We start from the raw sequence: 14547 nt of genomic DNA, 5'->3' as shown, positions 1-14547 counted from the left end.
AGCGCGGGCAGTGCCGGAGGAAGGAGCGCGCGCGTGCGCGATGGAGGGAGCCGTGAAAAATGCCAGGCTGGGCGAGGGCTGCCCGCGGGATGGAAGCCAAATCCTGGCGATCCTTTTGCTTGCCTAAGGTCTGAGCCGGCGGGCGCTGCGGGGCATGAGCGCTCAGGTTGATGTAAGCAGGATTTGGTGGGAGCTTGGTGTTAATTAGGAGCAGGTCGGTAGCCAGGGCAACATTTCCAGCGATGATTGCCCTCTCATTCATCTTCCCCGTGTTTGGGAGGTGGAGTCGTAATGCTTTCCAGCTTCTCCGAAGGGATTCCCCTGCGTTAATTCCCAAGCACTTCATGGGGCAGAGGTGATAGTTTCTTTTTCCTTCCTTTGAGCTGTGATCGCAGCTCGTAGAATCAGTGAAATGGCACGTTTCCTCCCCGGCACCATGGGGATGGGGATGGGGATGGGGAGGGTGCAGGGAGGTGACGTGGCGTGGAAGCCCGTGCAGCCTGTATCCCCTGATCCGCAGGGTTAGGCAGAAAAACTTGTCGCTGATGAGGAGGAATGGAGTTTCCTAACCATATAAAGACATAAGTTGAATTGTGGCCTGGTTTTTTTTTGGTTGGTTGTTTTTTGCCCCCTTTTTTATTTTTTTTTCCATCTACAGGAGAAGGTAAAGGTCATCATACATGAACATGGTAACGGATCCATCCCAGTGTCATGGAGTAGCAACAAGACACCCGGTTTATTTGGGATGCTTTTCCCCCTTGCATTCATGCATGCTGCGCATCAATCTTTAATGAGCATATTGAGTGTGTATGTACATGTATGCATATATAAAAACACGCTTTTTTCCCCCCCCCCCCCTTTTCTTTATCTCTTTGTGGAGTCCAGGCTGGCCTGATTCGGACAGACAGCAACGAGTTCTTCATCGAGCCCCTGGAGAGGGGGCAGCAGGAGACGGAGGAGCACGGGAGGGCACACGTGGTGTACCGCCGGTCGGCCATCCGGCAGGATGGCACCAAGCCCCGCCAGGACCTCCACCCCGAAGGTAGGGGCTCCTTGATTCTAGTGTGTTTCCCAGCAATTTAGAATAACTATTTCTTGTGGGGAGAGGATTTCTCCTTCCACTTGCCCTCTGGGTCATAAGTCTGGCCCTATGGCTTTAGGCTGGCTTTAACTGCCGGTTGGGTCGTCAGCAAGAAGAAAGGAAAGAAAATGCCGGGCTTTTGCTGGGAACTCTGAAATTCTTCCAAATTTCGTTAAAATTGGATGAGTTATATAGGAGTTATTCTTCCTCTTCTTCAAAGAGGAAGGATCTCCTAGATGGGTGTGATCAGGCCCGTGGATGGTCACATCGGGCTTGGGATGGGAAGCAGAGTCGGGACTCATGAGTGAAGGGGTTGGGAAGAGCCAGACTTGGTCCAACACCTTGGAGATATAGGTGCTGCAGTCTTGTTTTAATCACCTATACATTGAGAAATGTGGCGTTGATTTGACTTTTTAACAGACGACAGAAGCTCTTCCTTTTCCCAGTGTTCATAATTCATTTGGCTTTTCTAGTGCCTTGTCCTTTTTCTTTCTTCTTCTTTGCCTTGAAGGAGAAAACGTGGCGCTTTTTTTTTTTTTTTTTTTTTTTTTTTTTATAGCATCACATAGCCATGCGCTGCACTCTGCACGCATAAATCACCTGCTGACGTCCCCTCTCACCCGCACAAAGCCGAGCACACCTAGAAGTGTTTACAAGCGTGGGGTCAATGTTGTGCAAAAGCACTCTATAAACCTATTTATATTTACGTAGAGGCATTAGCCTTCCCCAGCGTTTATTCACCTCTTGTGGCATCGTAATCAGCTCCCTGATTTTTAAAAAAGTTTGAAAGTTTTCCAGGGTGTGCCCGTTCCTTTTGTAGCATCGCGTAATGGGGTTGAGATTGAGAGCTTTGAAGGCGCTGCTGGGTGATGGGGTGAAGGGTGGGATGAAGGGTGAAGGATTCTATGAAGGATAGAGGATGCTCTGGCTACGGCTGCCCACTCTCAAAGAGCAGCCCGCACTTTTGCACGTCTTCTCCCCACCTCCCTGGGTGTCCCACCACCACCCAACGGACAATGTAGGACCATCATCGCGTAGATGTGTCTTTTGGTGCCGTTCGCTCCCAATTCAGAGCCCTTTCCCCACTGTACGGCAAGCTGGATCAGCAACCGGGTTGGAGTTAAACATCCTATTTATTTTTCCTGCTTAATTTAAATTTTTTTGGAGTGTGACCATGTTGTCAGGTCCCCTCAATGGCTCTTTCTTCTTCTGCCCCCCATGCCTTGCCCAGTGCCCGGCGTGCAGGTGGGCGATCTCCCCAACTCCCTGGAGCTGATGACGGAGCGGCTGGGGGACGCGGAGCGCAAGAGGCGTCACGCCAGGAAGGACGACTACAACATCGAGGTCTTGCTGGCGGTGGACGACTCGGTCGTACGCTTCCACGGGAAGGAGCACGTCCAGAACTACGTCCTCACCCTCATGAATATAGTAAGACTTGGCTTTGGGGGGGTGCCATGACTCCCACCCCTCCCTAGGTTTGCTGCTTTTCTGGTGCTGCAAATCTGTTATCCTGGAAAAAAAATGGTTTTGGGGAGGGGAAAGTGCTGCAGGAAGGGCTGTTCCTTCGCACAGCTGGCTCTGGCATTTAATAGCTGTGGCAATCAGAGCGATGGAAAGCAGAGCCCTTTTATGTTCATCTCTGTCACGTTCCCCTGGCCAACGGCAGGGTCTGGCGTGTTGGTTGCCATCACTGTCTATCACCTGAGTCCAAGAGCATCTTCTGTTTCTCCTGGCCAAGACCGTCTCCTCCTCATGGCTGAAACCTCAGCAAATGCTAGGAAAGAGAATGGTTGTTGATTATTTGGTTTGAAATAGTGATATTTATTACTTATTTTGTAATTATGGTGTTTATTATTTATTTTGAGTAGTATTTGTTGATGGGGGGAAGATTTTTATAGATTTTTAGAAGTTTGTTCACATTACTCGGAAAACCTGTGCACCTATAGCAGCTTTACAGCAGCCCTGCTTCTGCGTCTCTCCTTGCCCGGTGGCGCGGGGCAGCTTGTGGCGATTCCCTACACTGCTTTTCTTTCCTTTTTAAGATAAAAATGTGCGTGTTCCCCAAGTCCTGAGAGATGTGGAAGGATCAATATTTATTCAGCTATTCATCTTGCAGGAGGTTTGCTCTGCTGGCACCTGAACATCTGCAAATAGGGTCAGCGTTCAAAGATCTCTTTTGCGCGCTGTCCCATTTTTGTTTTGTTTTCCATGCTTTATCCTTGCCACTATTTATTTATTTTTATTTCAGTACTATTTTGCATGGTGACAGAAAATGTTCGAAAGGCACAACCAGCTCAAAAATAACCAAGCTATAAAGATGCTTTTGCTTTTTGGTTGCTTGTTTGGGCATTATTTCTGCCCTGGCAGGCAGGCTCAGAGCCATATTGCCAGTAATGAAGGGGAAATGATCAACATAAGGGGTAAGGATTTGCAGGATTAGAGGCCAAGTGTAATGTGGCCGGTCCCAAATAGGGAAGATGTTGGTTTTAAAAAGCAAATGCGTTCACTAAAATGTTTTATTCTCCAGTGCGTTATCCCGATGCCTGTGGTAGGATGCTCTCAGCATCACTTAAATTCCCTCTCTGAAAGTTTCTCCCCTTTGCTTATTAAATCCTTCTGCAAGCGGGAAGCCGCAGGGTTCCCCATTCTGACCCCAGGGCTCTTCCCACGTTACGGGGGTCGGAGATGATGTCATTTTTCCTTTCCGATCGGGGAGGACAGACGGTTTGAGCGCCTGGGGATTGTCAGCTCTAATCAAAAGGTTGGTTTTCAGGCGCATTTCATGGTTTATACCCCGCGGGCAGGACTTTTCAGGGAGTGAATGCGCGGGATGCTGTGCTGGGAGAAGGGCGGACCACTGTCTATTCAAATAAAGGCAGCGCTGGAGACTTTAATGAATTAAATAAAGAGGGGAGAAAAGCAGCATCAATAAAAGGGGGGAAAAAACCAGGATAATGCACGCAACAAATACTTCCCCAAGTATTATTTCCTTCTATATGTTCTTCCCCCACCCCCTTCCCCTTCTTTCTTTCTGCTTTTTAGTGCGTTTTCTTTCCGGCTTTGCCGTGACCTCCGTCTGCCTCCTCTTCCCTTGGCGCTGCCTCGTTTCCTTACCGGCTCGGATTGCCTTAAAATACCCGATTCAGCAGAAAAAAACATGCTTTCTGGCCTGGATGGCAGAGGGAGAGAGCGAGAGAGAGGAGGGTGCCGAGGGCTGGCGGGGAGGAGCGTGCTGGGACCACACAGCCGAACGCTAATCCCATTAGTTGGAGGCAAGGGGAAGGAGGAGAGGCTTGGCCAGCCCTCTAACGAGGAAAGGACTTAATGAGCTGGGCTGGAGTATGCTGGGGAGATGGTGCATGGGAGCCAGCTGGGAAAGCCTCCAGGAGTTTTCCTATCAAGATCTGTCCCGAGAAAAGGGGGCAGCGAGCTTGGAAGTTCATCAAAAACTTTCCTGGCCTTTTCTGGGGTCCCTGTTGGGTGCCGAGGGGGTGGTGGGAGACGTACCCCTTCCCGGTGCTGCGCGGGCTTGGCTTAACGCAGCGCTGCTGTAGGTAGGGTCCTGGGTCTCTCCCTGAGACACAAACCCTTTTATTAGGAACTCGGTGTCGGCCGAAGCTTGGTGGTAAGTGATTCGTCACAGAGAACTTTTTTTTTTTTTTAATAAGAAAAAAACCCCCACCCTTATTTTGTTGCCAGAAATAGGGTTGCCAGGCTTTTCATTAAACGGCGCTGTGTCCATCCTAGGAAGCTGACATGAGGATGACTGCTCCTTTTGTGCACTTAAGAGCTTCCCGGCAGGCTGCCGTCTCTGCTAGCTCCCAGCCTGCCGTTCCCTTCTTGGCTTGGAGGCTACGCGAGGATTTTGGGTCAGGTTGGAGTGAGTGGGAAACGCATCCTTTGCAATCACTTGCTGTGCACGCTGGAGAAGACGCGCGTGAGCATCTCTCGTAACTCTGAGCTGTGTCCACCCTAGCAAAACCTGGCCCCCTCCCTGATGCTGGGCTCTCGGGATGAATATTGGGTGATGTGGAAGCTGGGGAAAGCCGTTCCCCTGTCTTGCTTGCTGCCCGTGGCAGGGATAGCGATGCTATCGAAGCGTAATTAGCATCCCCCAGCCGCAGTGATTGCTGCGTGCGAGGGCTGAAGGGTGGGGAGAAGGGCTGGGAACCAGGAGGGGATCCAGCACCCCGTAAGGGAAAGAGGACAGGAAACGTTTTGTGTCCTGCTTTGCTTTTCAGCCCCTTGTCGTTCAGTTGGGCTCCTTGGTTTTCTCCTCCCGACTTCCCACCGCTCGCCCCTGATGCTCTCAGGGCTGCGGCTGGTGCCGTTTGGAGGAGACAAGACGAACTATGGGCTCAGTTAAGCCTGGCCCTGGTGTCAACTGGTTTGCTGGGTTTTTGTAGGATATTGCCTATGATTTGGTTAAAGATGCAAAGGTACTTGGTGTTTTCCAATTGTTTCGGGTTACTAGGGAAACCCCGTGAGTCAGAGCCTTCTCCAGGCTAGGACTTGCCCGGCTCCCCTCCGGCACATTGGCCGAATTATTGTTCCCAAGGGCTGAGCGACAAAGAATGCTACTGAGACCCCACAGAGGAGAGGGTTGGGGGGGGGGGGGGGGGGGGAATCAAACCTCCGGCTTTAATTTTAACCTGGGATTATCTGAAAAGCCAAGCCGGAGCATGAATTGCTCGAGACACTGATTTGCTAAGCTTGGTGCCATTTCAGGAGGGAGGCTGGTCTAAAATAACGGGCGTCTTGTAGTCCTTCTGCTGTATGGGGTTTTTTTAGTGGTTCACGAGCCATCTCCTTACCAACTGATAATAACAAAAAATACCTCTGATGTCTCTCTTAATGCATGCATGCGTTTTTTCGCACCCCCTATATAGGCTCATGTGTTTGTTGCTATGTTTTTGGGACAACATAGCCTGTTGCGAAGAGACCTGTGATAAAATCTAGAGTCTTGCTCTGCAGAGCAAACCTCCCCTTTCCTCCATTCCTCTGCACTGAAAACATAGATAACGTGGGTCAGCCCTCGCAAAGGCGTACACAGCGGTGTGCATCCCTGCAGGATGCACGTAGCAAGCCCAATAATGTGGTCAGGAGGACTTTTGCTTCTGTTCCTAGCCCCTCAGCCCCAGAAAACAGGCTTGGGGTGAATCCACCGGCATGAAAATTGAGTGAGGGAATAAAAGAAAGGAGCTTAAGGATGACTTGGCTGTTCTGAGTAAGCGATCTGGGGTTTTGAAATGTCAGCTATTCTGCTGGTTTGGCAAATTCTTCTCGTGTCTCTCTCTTTGTTTTCCTTCCCTGAAGAACGGCGAGGTCTAGACGTTGCCAGTGCGGTTTGCTGTCGAGAGCTTGTGTCTGGGGCTGCAGGCTCGGGGCTGGCCAGAGGCTTGCAGGGATTTCGGTAGGCAGCCTTGCTCACTCCCAGCGCCAGCGAGCGTCTGGGCAGGGGGTCCTATGCACTTGGCAAATTCATCGAGCTTTTCGGAGAGGACGCACGGAGTTTTAATGTTCCTTTCATTCTTTGGAAAGCATTAACGTCGTCCCCTTGGCATTGCAGGGCTGGGGCCTTTGGAGTTGCCTGCGGGCTGGTTGTTCTTGCTGGTTTGCCCTTAACATGCAGTTAACCTGAAGGGCTGATCTGTTTTAGGCGAAAAAAATCCTCTTTCAAATGAAATAGGAGAATGTTTCTTGCCAGGTGACAGTATTAAAAAGGCTGGGCATCTAACCACATGGGTGAGAGGGATAAGAAGATCTTTATCCCATCTCTCTTCAGGAAGGTGGGTCCCTTTACCAGAGCCCTTTGCTGAGCAGGTATTTTCGGGGGGAATCTTCTTTGAAGACTTTGACTCACTTCATGGCATCCGCAGAGGGCAGGGGGAGTCGTGCCAAGCCTGCAAACTGCTCTCCGGGCCAATTTCCATCCCCTCTGCTGGCTTGAACCAACTCCAGGGCGGGTTGATGGGGAGCGGGGAGGTGATGCTTGGCCCCCAGCAGCTCCATCCCCGCTTCTCCTTCCACAGGCACTGTGGCACTGGGGGGGATGCTGGCCCTGCTGATGCTCACACCCCCCCCCGAAACTTGGGGACCGTGGGGTTGCAGCCTCCATGGCAGCGAGTGCCGAGCCCTTTTGATTTGTTTTTAAATTTTTTTTTCTCGATCAATTATTTATATCTGGCTATTAAGGGAAGTCCATAGCCTTGGGCGGTCTGGTTCCACATCTGCTTTCTCAATTAACCGTAAAGGTCACTGCTGCCGAGCTGGTATCTGTTAGGTACAGATCCCCGCCTAAATGCTGCCCTCCCCTAGACAAAACAGGGGCTGGGGTTTAGGGTTAACTCTTTGGTTCAGAGGCTGGAGGGAGACCTAGTCCCTGTTAGCTGGAGGAGAGTGGGATTTAGCACTACTTTAAAAGGAAGATTTAGGGGATTAAATCCCATCTTGGAATAATACAGTTTCTTGCCTCTTAGTCCCTTAATGAGCTGTTTCTAAGCTGCTCATGGTCCTGCTGCTGTCCGTAGCCGCTTTTCTAGCAAGGCTGAGGAAGGATGCGCAGTGCTGGGAGGGCTTTGATGAGTTTATTTGTCAGTGCCTGTGAAAAGTGTTGCTGTTCCCCAATTTTTTTTTCTTCCAGGGTAGCTAATAATGTTGCCTGCGGGTGCACAGTTTGGGGCGGGGAGCTCTTCTCAGACCTGGGGACTGTTTGCAGGCACCGCTGGTGGGAAAAGGCATTGCTGAGAGGAGAGCTGCTGGGTAGGTAAGCCGGCACGGAGCAAAGCTCTTGCCCCGACAGCTCCTTTGCTCGTGCTCCTTCTTCTTCTGGATGCGACCCTCCTCTTCGCTCCCTGGCTGGGGCTGCGGTGCGGCAGGCTGTCACGGAGCATCCTTTCCCGCTGCCCGTGGGGTCTGCCGAGCATCCTGCCAAAATATCCTGTGCAGCCGGGAAGGGAGAGGTCTGCGCTGCTCCCTTGGGTGTTTTGAGTCATGGCGAGGTTGGGCAGCGGCTTGTCCGGGAGCTCCAGCTGGCGGACAGGTCCCTAAGGCGGGAACGCCGTTCATCCCGATGGATCGAGGGGTCCTCGGGAGCGGGGAGCAAGCAGCAGAGTGCCAGCGGATGATGCTGAGGCACTGACTTAATGGTGCTCCAGCTCCCCACAGGCGCTGGCGGTGAAGGAAAACGCATAAAGATTTGGGAAAGTGAAGGAAATGGCTGTGTTTTTCCTCCTTGTTCCCCTCAAGTGTTCCCCAGGTCCAGCTCTCCAGTTCTTCAGGGCCACAGCATATTTTTCATTTCTCCCTCTCTCCCCTCCGTTTTCTTGCCCTTTTATATTACTTCTCATATGACACGCATTAAGGCTGAAATATTTTTGTAAAAGGTCAAACTCCTGACGTGGGACTTCTCGGATCCGCTAACGTTTTCTCCAGGATGCCAAAGCCTCCTACATCCCAAAACCCAGGGCTGAGTGTGACCCCCCTGGGGTGTTGCAGCTCCTTGCTGGGACGGGTGCTTCGTGCTTTGGTGGGAATGTAGGTATGAGTAATGTTTGCAAGCAGGAGCCCAGCTGCAGCTCTGCACGACCTTCCTCCCATCTGTGCGCATCTCCCCCCCCCAAAAAAAAAATTAGCATTGGAAGAAATCTATCATATTCTCATTATTCTTACAAAATGCCTTTAAAATGTACTGGTGTAGCGTGAAGGAGCATCCCAACCACGATAAGCAGGGGTGAGCTGAGGATGGGTCGTGCAGCGTTATCTTTCCACGCTGATGAAGAAATGACCCTGCGGGGCTTACAGCTTGTGCATCCAGAGGGATGCATTAATGGGAATGGACTGGTGATTTATTTGTTGATTGATTTATTTTTTTAATCAATTTTGCTGCGTTCAAGACATGGCAGGCTCAGGACCTGCATTACCTCTCTGTAAAGCTCGAAGCTGTTCCACGGGAGTATTAGTTGCCATGGGGAAATGTTAACGCTGGGTCTTTGGGTTTAAAAATGGCCCGAGTGGGTATTTCAAACGGATACACAGCCTATAAATTGGGTGGCTCGCAAGGCACAAGGCAGTCTGGGAAATGGCTGACTTGGATTTGGGCAGCGGTAAAGGGGTAGTTGTCATCCAACCCTCGAGTTCAAATGTAAGCTTAAAAAAAAACCCAACAAGGAATGGGGAAAAAACCAGAAAAGCTCCAGAAATCTGGCTTTATAATATTCATCTAGTCTGGGAAACTATGATAGAGCTGAGGTGAATTATTTCTCTCTTGGACAAAGCTGAAACAGTATATTTTAATTTAAACGTTAATTCTAGTCAATATTAAAAATGGTTTTAGTTTGACTTCCTTGACTTCTGCAGTAAACCCCCAGCTGTAGCAGCGTTCATTTTGAAGACTTCTGGGGAATAAGAAAGTCCCGTTCACTAAAAATCAGGTTTTTTTCCTGGGCTGTGTTTTCACAGGTGGGTGAAGGCTGGTACGGGATCTCCTGCGCTTGCATGGGTTTAGGGCTGCCCGCTCAGTGCCTCGCTCGGTGGCCGGCTGTCACCGTGCTCAGCTCGCAGGAACCTTTCTCAACTGGGTGTCTTCTTCTCTTGGTAGCACTTAGGAGTAGAATTTGTTTATTTGTCCTAGAAACGCAGAAGGAAAAGGTTATAGCTCATTATTTCCTTTGCGAAGTCATTTTTAATAGCCGCCGTTGATAGATATCTTATTGACTCACAAGCCCTCCCTGTTCTTTTCCTTGTGTTGTCTTCTCCTGGGGTTTCGGAAGCGGTAGGTCAAATTTGACTCACCGGTATAACTGAGTAATGCCCTTGCTTTGATACGATCTCTCGCCTCTCCCCAAAAAGCCAGTTTTTCTTTCCACCGAATGCAAGGATGCTGGAGTCTGAAGCGTTTCCTTCCAACTGAGGAATTCATACTCCGAAGGGGGCAATGGCTCATTGCGAGATGCTCGACGGCAGAGGCATCCCCTGTGGGAAACACAGCTCTCCTCCGCTCTCTCGATGGGACGGGTGATGCCATGATGTCATTGACCATCTGAGCCACCCATCCTGGGGAAATTTGGCTTATTCCAGCTTGGCTTTTTGACTTCATGGTTTTTACACGGGGGAAAATAATCATAAAAAAAAGCTGGGAGTGGGAGGAGGGAGATGAGATCTTTGCACCTGGTCTTGTGCAGTCTTGGAAAGCGGGGTAGAATGCTGAACGTGGGAGCTTGGAGGACAGGAGGAGCTTGAGAGCTGGGATGGTCTTAACTTCTTCTCTGTTTTATTTCCCTCCCTTCTTCAGGTGGATGAAATTTATCACGACGAGTCCCTGGGCGTTCACATCAACATCGTGCTGGTCAGGATGATCATGGTGGGATACCGCCAGGTAAATACGGCACTCGGACGTGGCGAGGAGGAGATGCTATTCAGGCTGGCCCCCGCTTTTCGGCTGCTTTCCCAGCTTGGGCCCTGCCCTGTGAGGGAAGGAGGGTCACTGAAATGCAATATAGACATAGCAGGCAGCTGCAGCTTCTCCCAAGGCAACCAAGCATGCGGCGGCACCGTGGCTTAGCATCTCATCACCATAATATTTAGCGGTTAGGTAAGCCCCAGCTTGGCAAAACGTGGCTGTTCAGGTCAGCCGTCAAAGCCCAAGTGACAACTGTGCTGAGCAAGGGTGAATTTGAACCCTCACCCAGCTGGTTTTTGGAGCCTGAAGGTCTGGAGAGCCCCATAGCCGTCCCTGGAGAGATGGCAGATGGCTGCAATCAGCCTTTATCTGCTCGCTCTGGGGTATGGGAAAGACCACGAAGAGGTTTCCTCAGAAGCTCTAGGGTGGCAGTAGGTGATGGGACAGGTGTAGCTTCCCAAATTGGCAGAAGCTGCATATTCATGAGGAGAAGCCAAGACCCGGATCTCCTACGTCCCAGGCTTGACTCAGCAGCCCTGGAAGGCTTCGCTGGCTGTCCCACAGCTCTCGGGTGGCTTGGGCACAGACAGAAAAAGCACGGGAAGGTTTCCTGCGGTTTCTCAAGTTGCATTTATTTTTTTAAGGCTCGTCTGAGTGCGGTAGCCAAAAGATTTTCTTTAAAACAATGTGATTTGCTATACTTTTGGCGGCAAGCCCTTATCCTACACGAAGTGTTCTAGCAAGGGTATTAATGACCCAACATGGTGATGTCTGTGTGTGTGGTCCACAAATAAGCCCCATTAAGTCTTGGAAAAAACCCTGCTTGTTACACAAATCCGTTTGGCTGGCAGAAACCCAATGCCTCCTTGAGACTCAGGGATGATCAGATGTTTGAATCCAGGCGATATCTCAGCACACCACTGTTTATGTCTGATGCTTCCTCAGTGAGTCCTCCTGTGGCTTCTTGTCTCCCATCTTGCACTTTGTAGGATAAAACCTCTGTGGCTTCCACTTAAGGGCCAGGGGTAGGGCAATATTTCTTACCTTTCTTCCCACCAGTGCAGCTCAGCAAGTACCTGCCTGAAAGCATCAATTATTTTATAGAGCAGCATTTATTTTATAGACCACAATTTTGCAAAATGCTAATCTTAAACCAAAAAAAAAGATGAAGGGTAAGGTGACTGCTATAAAACAGTCCTGGACACCTCCACCTGTTTCCTGTTGGGGTCTTGGTCTCTGTGGGTCAAGTTTTACAGGGGTGCATTGCTCTGCTCATCGTCACGAGATGCTGATGCTCAGCATCTCGATGAGGAGCCCGTGCAGGATCTGGGCATCTGAATCCTCTTTGCTTCCCTTTTATCTACTGCTGCCCTGAGCACTTGGGTGACCAAAGAGGGTCATATAGTCTCTTGTACCAGACCACATCCATTTGTGGGAGTGATTTCTTAGCTGTTTTTAAATAAAAAAGTGCAAGATGCTTCGCAGATGCAAAGTGGGGTGTTGTTGCTTCTAATGATGGAGAAGCACCGCTTTGGAGTCTTTCCAACCCCAAAGCTCTTGGAAGGTTCCTTCTCCTCCGCTAACTTACCCATCTTTTTATTTATTTTTTCTTTTATTTTTTAATTCTTTACCCAGTCAGTCAGCCTGATAGAGAGAGGGAATCCGTCTCGGAGCTTGGAGCAGGTCTGCCGCTGGGCTCATTCGCAGCAGCGCTCCGACCCGGAGCACGCTGAGTACCATGACCACGCTGTATTCCTCACCAGGCAAGATTTTGGTCCCGCAGGTATGCAAGGTACTGTATTTATCTCGATCAGGTATGTGCAGTTTGCTGGGGGAAAGCCAGCGAGGGGAGAGGATTTCTTGCAAACACAGTCTGTTTCTTAGCCAGCAAGGTCCAGAAAAAGGTTATAAAAATTGGTATTTGTTTTGTGTGAAGTAGAAGAAAGACAGAATTCACCCAGAGCATCAACCTGAACGGATTAAAAAGTCATATTTATTCATTCTGCCCTTACTTTGGTTTCATGCACCAATCCTCCCTTTGTCCCAAAGTGCCTTTAAAAGTTTAAAAATAACATAAAAAAGATGGAATATCACAGGGAGCTTCACGGGGCCAGTCAATCCTTTCCATCCTCTGGAGTACATTTAAAATGTGGTTTTTATGTGGGTCGGTTTCTTGGTCCTCTTAGGACTTGGGCATGGGAGCATTGAGTAAAACCTGGGCCAAAGAGGAGGTCTTACAGCAGTCTGCAGGGGCGATGGCAATGGTCCTCTCACCCCCTTGGTGCAGAAGCTGTGCTGACGTGGTCTGAGAAGTTAGAGAGCTAGGCAAAAAATTTAAAAAATTTGCAGGAAAATCTTCTGGTGTTTCATGGCTCCATTAGAAAAGCAGATGCTTTGGTGTCATCACCAAGAGGTGACTTCTCCCAGTTCCCCTGAGCCCCCTGCCTCCAAATTACCATCTCCTCCCCACACTGGTGGTAAGGTCTGAATTTCCCATCAGGAGGCTCCATTTGATGCCATGGGCATGCTGGTAACGTCACACTGATTTGTAGGACGAGTCCTTCTGGCGTTCATGGGAGAAAGGAGAGATGGAGGAGGAGTCCTGTCCTCACCTTGATTACCTCCCTGAAAAGGGTCTTCCTGCAGCAGCTGATGAACTGCAGGAGATATCCAGCTGGAAGCCCTCTTGAACGTGCTCTTGGCCATCAAAGAGCAGAGCTGGGGTTGTGCCAACAGCCTTCCCATCGAGCTGTTGACCTGGGTGAACAGCGTGGGTGAAATACCAGGTTTTGTTTCATTTTTCTAGACCCTTCCTGGCAAAGCGACTGTGTCCAAAGGCATTGGGAAGAGGACCTTTTTTGGCATGTTGGCAGAAGGGGGAGCCTCATAGGCTCCCTGTTGGTGGGAAGGAGTTGTGAGATCAGTGGAGTAGCCCTGCTCTAGGGGTGCTTGTTCCAGCTCCTTCCCCTTTTTCCCTGTGGATCTGGCTCCCTGCTTTTCACACATCTCTGGGACGGACGTTTGCTTTCTACAGAAGTCCCTGTGGCTGCTGTGTCCTTGCCTGGCTGTGTTGCATGGCACAAAGTGCGGGTGCTCCTCACCCAGCGGGAACTGCCCTCTCATTGGGCTGCTGGAATAGTAACACTTCGCTTACTCTTGCCTCTTTTCCTCAAAACAAAGTCCTTTTAGATCACTATCACCCCTCTTCAGCTTAGGGCTACATGCGATGAAGGACCAGACTGTGGCACCTCCAATACTTGCTCATGGTTTGTGTTCACTGATGGTATCTGAGCGGCTTGCTGAGGTGATGGCAAATACCTGCTGGCTGTAGGATGTATGTGCAGGTTGGGAAGAATTAGAATTAGTATTAGAATCATAAAGTTTGGAAAAGACCTCTAAGATCATAAAGTCCTACCATCAACCCAACACCACCATGCCTGCTAAACCATGTCCTGAAGTGCCGTCTGCCGTGCTCATATGTGCTCTGAAGCTGAGCTGAAGGCAGAGTTGGTCCTGCCCCAAAAAGACCCTTCAGCCTAAATCAACAAGCCAGGAGAAAGGAAGCCTTTGAGGATGAAGTTCTCCAAGTCACAAGGACCTGGGAATGGAGCCTAAACGTCAAGACTGTGGTTAGCTTGATGCCTCATCACTCCTTACAGTTGTGTGCCTGATTAGCAACAGAGACGGGGCTGAATCTGACTCGTTAACCCGTGCAGTCGTCTTAGCTGAGGCTATTTCCATGCTGGCAAGCCAACCGTGGTCCGTCACCGCATTGCCACCAGACATGGCTCATACCTCCCCCTGTGTCCTGTCACCTCCCCTTGGCCAGTAAACCAGACTGGTGGCTGGTCTGCTGTGGCACCGGTTGTGGTCTTGCAGCGTAGCTGTTCTCCGCTGCAGGTCCAAGCCGAGCCCCAAGGAGGTTTACGAAAACTTCTTGGTGCTGGCAACAGCCCTGTTCATGGCATGTCTTGATGGGGATGGGAGCAGTCATGGCCAACGTGGAGAAATTTTGGAAAACCGATGCAATTGTTGCTTTGGGAATTGAGGGAAGCTGGAAGGTGTG

At 50.2% G+C, this 14547-nt stretch overlaps 1 protein-coding gene across 4 annotated transcripts in view; it reads left to right on the top strand.

Moving 5' to 3' along the window:
• The window catches only part of ADAMTS14 (ADAM metallopeptidase with thrombospondin type 1 motif 14), a 37774-nt gene that overhangs the window by 7274 nt on the left and 15953 nt on the right, over positions 1 to 14547 (top strand). For 2 of the 4 annotated variants that reach the window (XM_049811026.1, XM_049811025.1), the window contains exons 3-6: positions 886 to 1042; positions 2313 to 2509; positions 10374 to 10457; positions 12117 to 12264. In XM_049811026.1, the coding sequence (XP_049666983.1) occupies positions 886 to 1042; positions 2313 to 2509; positions 10374 to 10457; positions 12117 to 12264 (586 nt within the window). Of the gene's footprint in view, positions 1 to 885; positions 1043 to 2312; positions 2510 to 10373; positions 10458 to 12116; positions 12274 to 14547 lie in introns of all 4 variants that reach the window. The other 2 variants (XM_049811024.1, XM_049811023.1) reach the window with 1 other exon arrangement.

Source organism: Accipiter gentilis, chromosome 9 (genome assembly GCF_929443795.1).
Source record: "Accipiter gentilis chromosome 9, bAccGen1.1, whole genome shotgun sequence".
NCBI classification, from domain to species: domain Eukaryota; kingdom Metazoa; phylum Chordata; class Aves; order Accipitriformes; family Accipitridae; genus Astur; species Astur gentilis.
The sequence above is the reverse complement of the archived record's forward strand: the minus strand, read 5'-3'. Positions and strand labels throughout refer to the sequence as shown.